The sequence below is a fragment of the Xenopus tropicalis genome, chromosome 7, assembly GCF_000004195.4.
Source record: "Xenopus tropicalis strain Nigerian chromosome 7, UCB_Xtro_10.0, whole genome shotgun sequence".
In the NCBI taxonomy this organism is placed as follows: Eukaryota; Metazoa; Chordata; class Amphibia; order Anura; family Pipidae; genus Xenopus; species Xenopus tropicalis.
Genome location: NC_030683.2, coordinates 20,314,461 through 20,327,581, shown reverse-complemented (window position 1 = coordinate 20,327,581; position 13,121 = coordinate 20,314,461). Strand labels below are relative to the sequence as shown.

Below are 13,121 nucleotides of genomic sequence, written 5' to 3'. Positions count from 1 at the left end.
TGAAGGACCTCAGCATATTATCCTACTTCTAGATTACATTTCACAATACAAGGAACTGGGGTTGCAGTATATGTAAATTATAATTACTTGGTTCTGGTGATGCCATGGTGGAGACAATGATAGGTGGCCCAGTGCGGCGGGTGACCTTCTGGTAGGGAGAATGCAGTACATGCTGATTGGGAATGGTAGGTGGAGGGACATTCAGCTGGGTCTCCAAATGGCTCCCCTGTTTGCGTAGTAGCTGGGGGCTGCAGTGAGGACTGTGTAGAGGGGATGTTGGTGGGAGACGCTCTCTCTTCATTAGCTCCATGGGCACGGTGTAACTAGTAGGGTAAGCTGTCTTTGGCCCTTGGTTAAGGTTACTATGCACAGCTGTCATTGGGATACCAGTTGAAGCAGGAAAAGCAGAAGCAGGTCGAGGCTGAACATGACCTGTGTATCCAGTGCCTGCTATAAACTGGGGGTTTTGGGCATTTACAGCAAATGTTGGATTGCTGGCGGTCTCCAACAGGTGATGGGATGGAGCACTAGAAGGTCGACGGTTGAGTTCAGCCATACGAGGTGACACTGGCTGCAATGATAAGACAGGCTGAGGGTTCTGCACTCCATCCAGCACTGGATTGTTCAGAGAATGACCAGCAAACTCACTGCGCATAAGGTCTCCGTGGTGGCTAAAGCTGTTGGAACGAACCCGAGCTCTCAGGGAGCTGTTTTTCTGCTGATCCTGCCTTAGCATCTGCGCATCAGCTCTGTAGCTCTTGATAAGACCTGAAAGCAATCTTGCTTGGCCGAGATTAGGAGCCACCGATTTAATGTCGTGCTCTTCCATAACAGCAAGTGAACTGGGCGTGTCAAATCCTTGCTGTATCAATGCATTGATAGTAGCCTCAGAAAGGCCTTCATTCCTTAGGACAGTAAGAAACTCCATGTCCACAGCCCTCTTTATTTCAGTACCTGAAAGTGACATAGGAATCTGAGGATGGGATGGAGCTAGAGAGCCCTCGTAAGTATCATAAGCCATCTTAGCATTGACGTTCTCTCTCAGTGAGCTATACCCACGATTAGCTGGAAGAGAGGAAGTCCCTAGAGTGCCATCCATAGCAGCAACTTCATTGGGCTGCACCACTAAGCAGGTGGGACCTGTCTGTCTCCCTGTAGAGGGATCAAGGGATCTTTCCATCATGTCATTGTACATTTGTCTGTTGGGGAATGCTGAAGCCTCTGAGCCAAACCTAGGATGGAGTGGTTCAACTGAGTATCTTGCAGGTGAAGAATCACGACTTCTTGTTCGCTGGCCCTCACTGATCACTCTGCCTGTAGGATCTCTGTACACTCGCCCTACTTCGTGGGGATGGAAAGGACGAGGTGGCTGTTCCCAGGCAGTCCGAGCGACTGGTGCCCCATAGCCTTGCCCTGCACGGTTCACTACATGGTCTCTGTAGTATCGAGGATCCTCTAAGGATCTGGCAGCCACTGAAGGGTCAGTATAGTAATCATGAGTCTGCAAAGACCCTCGTGCAGCCATTGCCCCCTGTGCTTCGTACATGGAGCTGAAGTCCGGAACAGAGTTATTCCTCAGCGGCCTACGATCCTGACGCACAGGGTGACCTGGCTGACCTCGGTTATAGGCGTCTGGGTATGAATAGACTCCTGGCTTTATTTCTGTGCTGCCTGGCAGGGTAGTATCGCGGGATCTGCCGTCTGGCAGCTTGTAGAAAGCCTCCTCTCCGTTGTAGGTCAAAGAATTGTTTCTGTCTGCTGCTCTGTGATATCCTGATGAGATGTCCCCCTCCCAGCCGCCTTCATACCAACCTGCAGCATCCCAGCTATGAGAACGGCTGATGTTTGTGTGCTTGTTTGGAACCGGCATTGAAAAGAAATCCTTAAGCTTAGATAAAGAGCTCGAGGAGGAGGCGTAAAAACGTCTCAGTCAAAATCTTCTGTTACACGCAGCCAAAAAAAAACAAAAACCCACACAATAAATAGATGTAGCAGCACCTAAACTCTCTGGAGGCACAAGCAAAAAAATAGAAGGCTTGAGTTACAAAGGTATCGTCTGAATTATTAATCCCAGGTAATTCAAGGAGACACAATACAACACGCCCTGTAAGACACGCTGAGAGATAGCGGTTTCTGCTGGTTTCACCGACAGACTGGTTGCCCACAACTAATCCTTCGGCTTTGCCAGAATGGCCGAGGGGACATTTTATTCACGTGGATAACTGTGTAGAGATTAGAAAACCCGTAAAGCCATAATCCTGTGTGACAGAAAGTTTACCCAGTAGCAAACAGAGATTGGCATTGCAGGAAGAGGAACCTGCTCCCTGAGATACCCCCTCCCTGATTTCTTTTGCCTTTAATGTCTTCCATTACCATTGCTCTGGAAATGGTCGGAGGGAGCGCAGAAATTGGGACAGGTAGAAACATAAAACGCCTAGGGGTTAGGTCCAGATAAATCTCTCCTGATGAAAGAGTAATCCAGCTCCCGCAGCTGGAGGAAGGATTTAATATCCACGGAAAGTCTGAGCACAATGCTCTGCCAGCTTATTCATGCATGGGAGTATGCAGAGCCCAATAATACGGCAAATACAGGGCACCTCCTAAATGTTAAGGGGGCACTAAGAGAAAACCATTATTGTGGAAGGGGCAGTCGAAGTATGTAAATAACTGTACAATCCAGCATTGAAAATAGAGAAGAGAAGATGCCAGGCTATTAAAAGGAGCAACTTTGTCTGCTGCTTTTGGGGATGCTGGGAGTTGCAGTTTAGTAACAGGTAGCCTTTTGCTGACATCTCGATGTATGACTCACTATATCACTAATGACCCATCATTTTTTGGCCATGGCTACAAAGGTTGGGTGTCTGGGGCAAAGAAATTCTGCCCTAAAATGTATACACAACTGCAACCTCACTAATGTACTGTTTGGTTTTTAACCCCTAGCAGATCCCCACATTTTTCTATGGCTAACATACTATTCTGCATTCAAATCCTAGTTATCATGTAACTTTTGTGCCTCGAGAACTGAGTTTTGCTCACAGAAATGGCAATTTTGTAGAGCCTACTCACTTTTTAATAAGTAAATAAGGTGTTTAGGTTTAGAACTCAAGTCTTTTTTAAGATTAACTAGACACCCTGATTGCGAATATAGCTTTAATTTTAATTTATTTAAACTTAAATTATCTGTTGTATTCCACAGAAGCACTTCTGGTTATTAAAAGTGCTTATGATTTCTCTTGTCCCAGTTATGAGCTCTCTAATTTTGGCCAAGGGAGCAGAAGCAAAGAAGCCAAAAACTCATAAAAATGCTAATAGGCATTGAGTGAAGTTCCTTCAAGCACATATCACTCCCTCGGACAACTGCTCTATGCCTGTCCATCACACAAAATCATAGTGACCTTAATCTTCTCAGGATCAAGCACTAATCCTTTAATCTAAGTACAGAGGATAAATCTGAAGCAAACAGAAAGGGAAGCACAATTACTTACCGAATAGTTTTTTTGGTCAGGAGAGAATACTTCTATTTATAAATCTACAGGAGTGCAGGTAGATTCAGAACGTGCCCTGCTTTATACCTTTAATGGTATCCTTACAATATCTTTGCATGGTTCTAGACATGTATGCCCAGGGAACAGATGTGGCTGCTATTACCCTGTCATGTTTGGATTAGGATATGTATTAACACATTTGAAGCAGCAAAGATAACCCTTCAGAAAGTCTTTTATATCTATGGTTTTGCTTTTAGTGTCTTGTTATTCAGTTAGAATGGTAGGTAAGTGGGGCCTGTATACTTTTTTATATTTAGGTGTATTTTGCACATGCATCACATTCAGTTGAAATAATTGGTAATTTTGTTATATTATAGGGGTCAGTTTCCTTTAATTATAGGATTTGTTTAAGATCTTCAACTGCAGAATGCAGTTTTGAAGGCAGCTGTCACGTTTTACCTAAAATGTAGAATTCCAGGGTAATTGAGGTTGCATTTGCCAATCAGATACAATTGCTGCTGTTGAAACCTTGAAGCAACTGCCACCTTTGGAGGTGGCAGTAGCTCCATGGTTCACCTGCATCAGTTGGTGCTCTCTGCTCAGTTTGAAACTGGAGGAACGTGGAATGACCAAGCTCAACTATAAGAAAGTACTGCTTTTGATGCAAGTACCTTTAATCAATGGGATTTTTTTTTTTCATGCAACGACTGGACAATAATGCAGGACCAGAACTGTGTTTTTTCTCATAAATGACCCCTTAAGTCATGTTCAAGTAGATAGTTTATGGAAGGTGTTTCTTTTGCCATTGCTGCTTCAGTTTACAAGCTTAAGGGCTCTGGTACACGGGGAGATTAGTCGCCCGCGGCAAAACTCCCTGCTCGCGGGCGACTAATCTCCCCGAGTTGCCTTCCCCCTGCCATCCCACCGGCGAACATGTAAGTCGCCGGCGGGATGGCAGACGCGGCAGGCGCGATTTCGCGCAAATCGCCGAAAAAGACTTGCGAGGCTTTTTCGGCGATTTCCCGAAATCGCCCCGCCACGTCTGCCATCCCGCCGGCGACTTACATGTTCGCCGGTGGGATGGCAACTCGGGGAGATTAGTCGCCCGCGAGCAGGGAGTTTTGCCGCGGGCGACTAATCTCCCCGTGTACCAGAGCCCTAAGAGTGAAGACACACAGAGCTACTAGTAGCAGCTACATCATGGCTACAAAAATACACAATGCTGATCATTTACTGATAATTGTTTCTGCGTGTTTTAGCAGAGGCAATTCTCAGCATTGTCCATGGCAGGGGATTTTCTGGCATTTAGTAGCCATGACAAGTAGCTGCTACCAAGTAGCTCTGTGTGTCTTCACCCTAAAAGTGATGTAAAAGTTTAGGTAAGTAGGTGTGGTCGGTAACAAGTTGTTAATTAAAGGTGCTCTTCATATGTATGTTACACCAGATTCAGTTATGTAAAGGGAGATAAAAGGGTAAAAACACAAGTGCAAGGACACAAGCACTCCCTTTAGTGATCATTCACATCCTGCCATACAGGGCTCCGTTACAGCCGGCACTTATTGTATTATGTCATCTCCTCTATGCTAATGTCCCACACACACATACAATATTTCTTGGTGTACATTCTCTAGAGAATTTACCCCACTACAGTTGAATGGGTAATATATACACTGGGGAATATAGTGCCAAAATGTTGACACAGTATGCTTGGAAAGACATACTAATGAATTTAACCCTTTAAGTGCCAGCCGAATTCGTCATTTCGGTTCCCCCCAGTGCCAGACGTTTTTTAAGCATTTTGTACTCATTCACTTTAACAATGTTTTTTGGTAGGAAAACCTCCACGAAACTAGGGAAATTATATATCGTTTTTTTCGTCACTAATTGGGCTTCGACATACATACCAAATTTTATAACTTTTCTGGAGATATGATGTGTATTTTGGGTGAAATATGTAAAAAAAAAATAAAATTATGAAAAATTTCTGTATATTTTGAGGTTTTTTTCCATAGAAAAGTTAATTTTACTCACTTTTTTTTATTGTTTGTAAAAGCCCTGATACTCCCAATTCCAACGATACCAAATATGTGGTGGTACCCCACAGTTCCTGTCCAGAAGTAACCCCCAAACTAAGGCAATACTTAGTACAATATCACACCAGAACAAAGCAGAAAAGCGCTTGTAACAGTTAATGCAGCATAACTTATATGTAAATCTAAAATATCCCCTCATGTTTGGTATCTTTAGAAACTACAGACCTTCAGGTTTCTAGGTGCAATGTAGTTTTCACTCAAAAGCCAAATACCTTTTGTCAGTGCATTGTGAAATTTGGAACTTTTTATGACATTTTTTTTTTTTTCTAAAACGTAAACTTGGACGCATGATCAAATGTGGATTTGACAAAAAAAAATCTCATAAAAATTTTCTAGCAAAGGCATATTTGAAAGACAAACTTCTCCTGAATAAAATGATGCCCCATATGTATGGGTGCACATAAAGACATGGGCACCAAACACTCCAAAGCAGGGGCAATGCACAAGGGCAATTACAGCTAAAAATGTGGGGGCTGCGCTCTATGTGCACTTCCTGCAGTTTTTCAGTGTTAACCCCCCCTACCTGTGAAATAACCCCCACAAACTATATATTTCTGAAAAGTGCACACCTTCAGCTATTCAGAGACGCCACTCTCCTCTTTCTACATGGAAAATTGTGGCCGCAGTCCCTTGCAGAAGTTAGCGCTTTGGTCAGAAATCAAGGAAAAACCAGATACAAACCTAGATTTCTCCCCAAAATCTCCATGGCAACTACCAAAAACTTACTAACCATCAATCTGCAAGTTCCCCTGAATAAAACGATACCCCATATGTATGGGTGCACATAAAGACGTGGCCACCAAATGCCCCCAAACAGGGGCAATGCATAAGGGCAATTTCAGTTGAAATTTTGGGGGCTGCGCTCTATGTGCACTACCTGCAGTTTTTCAGTGTTAACCCCCCCTACCTGTGAAATAACCCCCACAAACTATATATTTCTGAAAAGTGCACACCTTCAGCTATTCAGAGACACCACTCTTCTCTTTCTACATGGAAAATTGTGGCCGCAGTCCCTTGCAGAAGTCAGCGCTTTGGTCAGAAATCAAGGAAAAACCAGATAAAAAACCTAGATTTCTCCCCAAAATCTCCATGGCAACTACCAAAAACTTACTAACCATCAATCTGCAAGTTCCCCTGAATAAAACGATACCCCATATGTATGGGTGCACATAAAGACGTGGCCACCAAATGCCCCAAAACAGGGGCAATGCATAAGGGCAATTTCAGTTGAAATTTTGGGGGCTGCGCTCTATGTGCACTACCTGCAGTTTTTCAGTGTTAACCCCCCCTACCTGTGAGATAACCCCCACAATCTATATATTTACGAAATGTGCACACCTTCAGCTATTCAGAGACACCACTCTTCTCTTTCTACATGGAAAATTGTGGCCGCAGTCCCTTGCAGAAGTTAGCGCTTTGGTCAGAAATCAAGGAAAAACTAGATACAAACCTAGATTTCTCCCCAAAATCTCCATGGCAACTACCAAAAACTTACTAACCATCAATCTGCAAGTTCCCCTGAATAAAACGATACCCCATATGTATGGGTGCACATAAAGACGTGGCCACCAAATGCCCCAAAACAGGGGCAATGCATAAGGGGAATTTCAGTTGAAATTTTGGGGGCTGCGCTCTATGTGCACTACCTGCAGTTTTTCAGTGATAACCCCCCCTACCTGTGAGATACCCCCACAATCTATATATTTACGAAAAGTGCACACCTTCAGCTATTCAGAGACACCACTCTTCTCTTTCTACATGGAAAATTGTGGCCGCAGTCCCTTGCAGAAGTCAGCGCTTTGGTCAGAAATCAAGGAAAAACCAGATACAACCCTAGATTTTGGTCAGAAATCAAGGAAAAACCAGATAAAAACCTAGATTTCTCCCCAAAATCTCCATGGCAACTACCAAAAACTTACTAAACCTCAATTTGCAAGTTCCCCTGAATAAAACGATACCCCATATGTATGGGTGCACATAAAGACGTGGCCACCAAATGCCCCAAAACAGGGGCAATGCATAAAAGCAATTTCAGTTGAAATTTTGGGGGCTGCGCTCTATGTGCACTACCTGCAGTTTTTCAGTGTTAACCCCCCCTACCTGTGAGATAACCCCCACAATCTATATATTTACGAAAAGTGCACACCTTCAGCTATTCAGAGACACCACTCTTCTCTTTCTACATGGAAAATTGTGGCCGCAGTCCCTTGCAGAAGTTAGCGCTTTGGTCAGAAATCAAGGAAAAACTAGATACAAACCTAGATTTCTCCCCAAAATCTCCATGGCAACTACCAAAAACTTACTAACCATCAATCTGCAAGTTCCCCTGAATAAAACAATACCTCATATGTATGGGTGCACATAAAGACGTGGCCACCAAATGCCCCAAAACAGGGGCAATGCATAAGGGGAATTTCAGTTGAAATTTTGGGGGCTGCGCTCTATGTGCACTACCTGCAGTTTTTCAGTGATAACCCCCCCTACCTGTGAGATACCCCCACAATCTATATATTTACGAAAAGTGCACACCTTCAGCTATTCAGAGACACCACTCTTCTCTTTCTACATGGAAAATTGTGGCCGCAGTCCCTTGCAGAAGTCAGCGCTTTGGTCAGAAATCAAGGAAAAACCAGATACAACCCTAGATTTTGGTCAGAAATCAAGGAAAAACCAGATAAAAACCTAGATTTCTCCCCAAAATCTCCATGGCAACTACCAAAAACTTACTAAACCTCAATTTGCAAGTTCCCCTGAATAAAACGATACCCCATATGTATGGGTGCACATAAAGACGTGGCCACCAAATGCCCCCAAACAGGGGCAATGCATAAGGGGGGGCTGTGCTCTATCTGCAGTTATTTAGTCTAAACACCCCCATACCTGTGAAATAACCCCCGCAAACTATATATTTCTGAAAAGTGCACACCTTCAGCTATTCAGAGACGCCACTCTCCTCTTTCTACATGGAAAATTGTGGCCGCAGTCCCTTGCAGAAGTTAGCGCTTTGGTCAGAAATCAAGGAAAAACCAGATACAAACCTAGATTTCTCCCCAAAATCTCCATGGCAACTACCAAAAACTTACTAACCATCAATCTGCAAGTTCCCCTGAATAAAACGATACCCCATATGTATGGGTGCACATAAAGACGTGGCCACCAAATGCCCCCAAACAGGGGCAATGCATAAGGGCAATTTCAGTTGAAATTTTGGGGGCTGCGCTCTATGTGCACTACCTGCAGTTTTTCAGTGTTAACCCCCCCTACCTGTGAGATAACCCCCACAATCTATATATTTACGAAAAGTGCACACCTTCAGCTATTCAGAGACGCCACTCTTCTCTTTCTACATGGAAAATTGTGGCCGCAGTCCCTTGCAGAAGTCAGCGCTTTGGTCAGAAATCAAGGAAAAACCAGATACAACCCTAGATTTTGGTCAGAAATCAAGGAAAAACCAGATAAAAACCTAGATTTCTCCCCAAAATCTCCATGGCAACTACCAAAAACTTACTAAACCTCAATTTGCAAGTTCCCCTGAATAAAACGATACCCCATATGTATGGGTGCACATAAAGACGTGGCCACCAAATGCCCCAAAACAGGGGCAATGCATAAGGGGGGGCTGTGCTCTATCTGCAGTTATTTAGTCTAAACACCCCCATACCTGTGAAATAACCCCCGCAAACTATATATTTCTGAAAAGTGCACACCTTCAGCTATTCAGAGACGCCACTCTCCTCTTTCTACATGGAAAATTGTGGCCGCAGTCCCTTGCAGAAGTTAGCGCTTTGGTCAGAAATCAAGGAAAAACCAGATACAAACCTAGATTTCTCCCCAAAATCTCCATGGCAACTACCAAAAACTTACTAACCATCAATCTGCAAGTTCCCCTGAATAAAACGATACCCCATATGTATGGGTGCACATAAAGACGTGGCCACCAAATGCCCCCAAACAGGGGCAATGCATAAGGGCAATTTCAGTTGAAATTTTGGGGGCTGCGCTCTATGTGCACTACCTGCAGTTTTTCAGTGTTAACCCCCCCTACCTGTGAGATAACCCCCACAATCTATATATTTACGAAAAGTGCACACCTTCAGCTATTCAGAGACGCCACTCTTCTCTTTCTACATGGAAAATTGTGGCCGCAGTCCCTTGCAGAAGTCAGCGCTTTGGTCAGAAATCAAGGAAAAACCAGATACAACCCTAGATTTTGGTCAGAAATCAAGGAAAAACCAGATAAAAACCCTAGATTTCTCCCCAAAATCTCCATGGCAACTACCAAAAACTTACTAAACCTCAATTTGCAAGTTCCCCTGAATAAAACGATACCCCATATGTATGGGTGCACATAAAGACGTGGCCACCAAATGCCCCCAAACAGGGGCAATGCATAAGGGGGGGCTGTGCTCTATCTGCAGTTATTTAGTCTAAACACCCCCATACCTGTGAAATAACCCCCGCAAACTATATATTTCTGAAAAGTGCACACCTTCAGCTATTCAGAGACGCCACTCTCCTCTTTCTACATGGAAAATTGTGGCCGCAGTCCCTTGCAGAAGTTAGCGCTTTGGTCAGAAATCAAGGAAAAACCAGATACAAACCTAGATTTCTCCCCAAAATCTCCATGGCAACTACCAAAAACTTACTAACCATCAATCTGCAAGTTCCCCTGAATAAAACGATACCCCATATGTATGGGTGCACATAAAGACGTGGCCACCAAATGCCCCCAAACAGGGGCAATGCATAAGGGCAATTTCAGTTGAAATTTTGGGGGCTGCGCTCTATGTGCACTACCTGCAGTTTTTCAGTGTTAACCCCCCCTACCTGTGAGATAACCCCCACAATCTATATATTTACGAAAAGTGCACACCTTCAGCTATTCAGAGACGCCACTCTTCTCTTTCTACATGGAAAATTGTGGCCGTAGTCCCTTGCAGAAGTCAGCGCTTTGGTCAGAAATCAAGGAAAAACCAGATACAAACCTAGATTTTGGTCAGAAATCAAGGAAAAACCAGATAAAAAACCTAGATTTCTCCCCAAAATCTCCATGGCAACTACCAAAAACTTACTAAACCTCAATTTGCAAGTTCCCCTGAATAAAACGATACCCCATATGTATGGGTGCACATAAAGACGTGGCCACCAAATGCCCCCAAACAGGGGCAATGCATAAGGGCAATTTCAGTTGAAATTTTGGGGGCTGCGCTCTATGTGCACTACCTGCAGTTTTTCAGTGTTAACCCCCCCTACCTGTGAGATAACCCCCACAATCTATATATTTACGAAAAGTGCACACCTTCAGCTATTCAGAGACGCCACTCTTCTCTTTCTACATGGAAAATTGTGGCCGCAGTCCCTTGCAGAAGTCAGCGCTTTGGTCAGAAATCAAGGAAAAACCAGATAAAAAAACCTAGATTTCTCCCCAAAATCTCCATGGCAACTACCAAAAACTTACTAACCATCAATCTGCAAGTTCCCCTGAATAAAACGATACCTATGTCTGGTTGCACATAAGTACATGGCCGCCAAACCTGAAAATGCATAATATTGGGGCTGCACTCTATGCACCCCTTTTTTTTTGCCTGCACCCGAATGAATGGGATACGCTCGGGTGCAGGCACATGTAGCCGATATACGCATGAAAACGCGTGAGAATGCAAAGTCTCGCGTTTTCATGCGTATATCGGCTACACGTGCCTGCACCCGAGCGTATCCCATTCATTCGGGTGCAGGAACAAGTAGCAGGCGTAGGGCTGAATTTTCGGCAAGCGTTTTTCCACTTGCTGAAAAAATCAGCCCTACGCCTCGTGTGGCATCAGCCTAACCCTTGGCAATAGAAACTACCAGAACAATCTTAGCACCTCTGGACCTTTCTAGAACAACTGAAATCAAATGGAATAAAACCACTAAAAGCAATCAAAGAACAATAGTTGCAATGAAATCGGTAAGAGCCCTGGATCCACCAATGTCACTGCAAAAGCAACCTTTTTGGGGGCACTAAACACACAATAAAGAACAATGCAAAGATAAAACACCGTAAAATCCAATAAAACCACCTAAACCAACAGAAGAACAATAATTGCAATGAAATCGGTGGTCAGAGCCCTGGATCCACCAACGTCACTGCAAATTCAGCACCAAATAGCAATAAAAAAAGTTACAGTGCAATAGAATAATTCAAAAACAGAAATCAATTATGAAAATGCCAAAAAAACACTAAAATGCAACCAAATAAATCAGATAATTATAGAGCAAGATCAGAAATAAAGTTTTAGTAAAAAAAAAGACTGCCAAAGAAAGCAAAGACAGAAAGAAAAGAAAAGAAAGAAAGAAAAAAAAAAAAAAAAAAAAAAAAAAAGTGTAAGTGTAAGTGTGTGTGTAAGTGTCTGTGTGTGCTTGGGAAAGTTGTAAATAAGTGTGTATGTGTACAAAAGTGTAATAATGACAAAGATAGAAGAAAAAATGCAAAAAAAAAAAAAAAAAATTTTTTTAGACAGTTGAGATAGAAATAAGCAAAATAAACAGTGGTAGAGAGTTGTAGTTCAGCTTACCCAAGGCAGGCAGACGATCAGGGGCGATCAGGGGCGATCAATCCAGCAGGAAGGCAGCAGGGGAGCTCCATCTTGTCCCAAGTGCGCAGCAGGAGTGAGGGAGCCGACAGTAGGCGGCGCTATTTAAAGGGACAGCAGTGGACACGTCATCAACGCGTGTCCACTGCTGTCATTGGCTGGCGACGCGATCGGTGCGGCTGGGGGACCCGGATCGGTAAGTATGTCTTCATTGCTCGTTGCCTAGGGGGATCTGAGGGGTTTACAAGCGCTGCGCTGCTTTAAAAGCGAGCGCAGCGCTTGTAAACCCGACAGTGCCATTGGACGTAGATTCTACGTCCCATGGCACTTTGGTCCCTTGGTACCTGGGACGTAGAATCTACGTCCCTTGGCACTTAAAGGGTTAAGTAAGTATGTGGTATTGTGAAAATATCTCTGATATATTGAAGTGAACTTTGGTGGTGTTAGAGGTCCTCCTCATACTTTTTTTTATTGTTTTTTTTAATCATACCACTTGTAAACTGTTAATTAAACACAAGCAATGACAGCATCAACAGAAAGACAGAGTATGATGTGGAATGGTATTTAGATCTGAGATGATACAATATGAAAATGTTCTGTAATTTTGAAGCACTGGTTCTTACTCTCTACTGTAACTTTACAACTTTATTAATAAAATAATATCCTGATCCCGTTTTCTTGTTTTTTTATTTTGTATCAAGGGTTCCCTTCTTGTTATGGCTTGGGGGGGGGGGGGGAGGGGGTTCTCTATTTGACTTTGTCATGTTTAAAAAAAAATTAAGCTTCCGGGAAGTGCTCTTGGAGCCACCATGTTTTTGTACATTAGTACATTGTAAATTTCTCAGGGCAGCCTCTTTGTAAATATGTTAGTCTGCACATTGGATACTGGAGTTTACTGGATTTATTTCATTGTGTAGTAGTTGGGGGTTAGATTGATTTCCAGGCCATTGCTATGAGGCGCTTAGCTGCGA

General features: G+C 43.4%; 1 protein-coding gene and 1 long non-coding RNA gene across 6 annotated transcripts in view; one reads left to right on the top strand and one right to left on the bottom strand.

The window, feature by feature from the left end:
• Positions 1 to 13,121, bottom strand: part of ctbp2 (C-terminal binding protein 2) — a 61,840-nt gene that overhangs the window by 23,846 nt on the left and 24,873 nt on the right. Inside the window, exon 1 of one of the 5 annotated variants that reach the window (XM_012967714.3) lies at positions 88 to 2,251. The exons of 3 other annotated variants lie outside the window; for them this stretch is intronic. In XM_012967714.3, the coding sequence (XP_012823168.2) occupies positions 88 to 1,870 (1,783 nt within the window). In that variant the 5' untranslated portion in view covers positions 1,871 to 2,251. Of the gene's footprint in view, positions 1 to 87; positions 2,252 to 13,121 lie in introns of those variants that run through there. One more of the 5 variants, XM_012967715.3, reaches the window with a different exon arrangement.
• The window catches only part of LOC116412274, a 45,907-nt gene that overhangs the window by 10,254 nt on the left and 22,532 nt on the right, over positions 1 to 13,121 (top strand). The window lies entirely within an intron of this gene.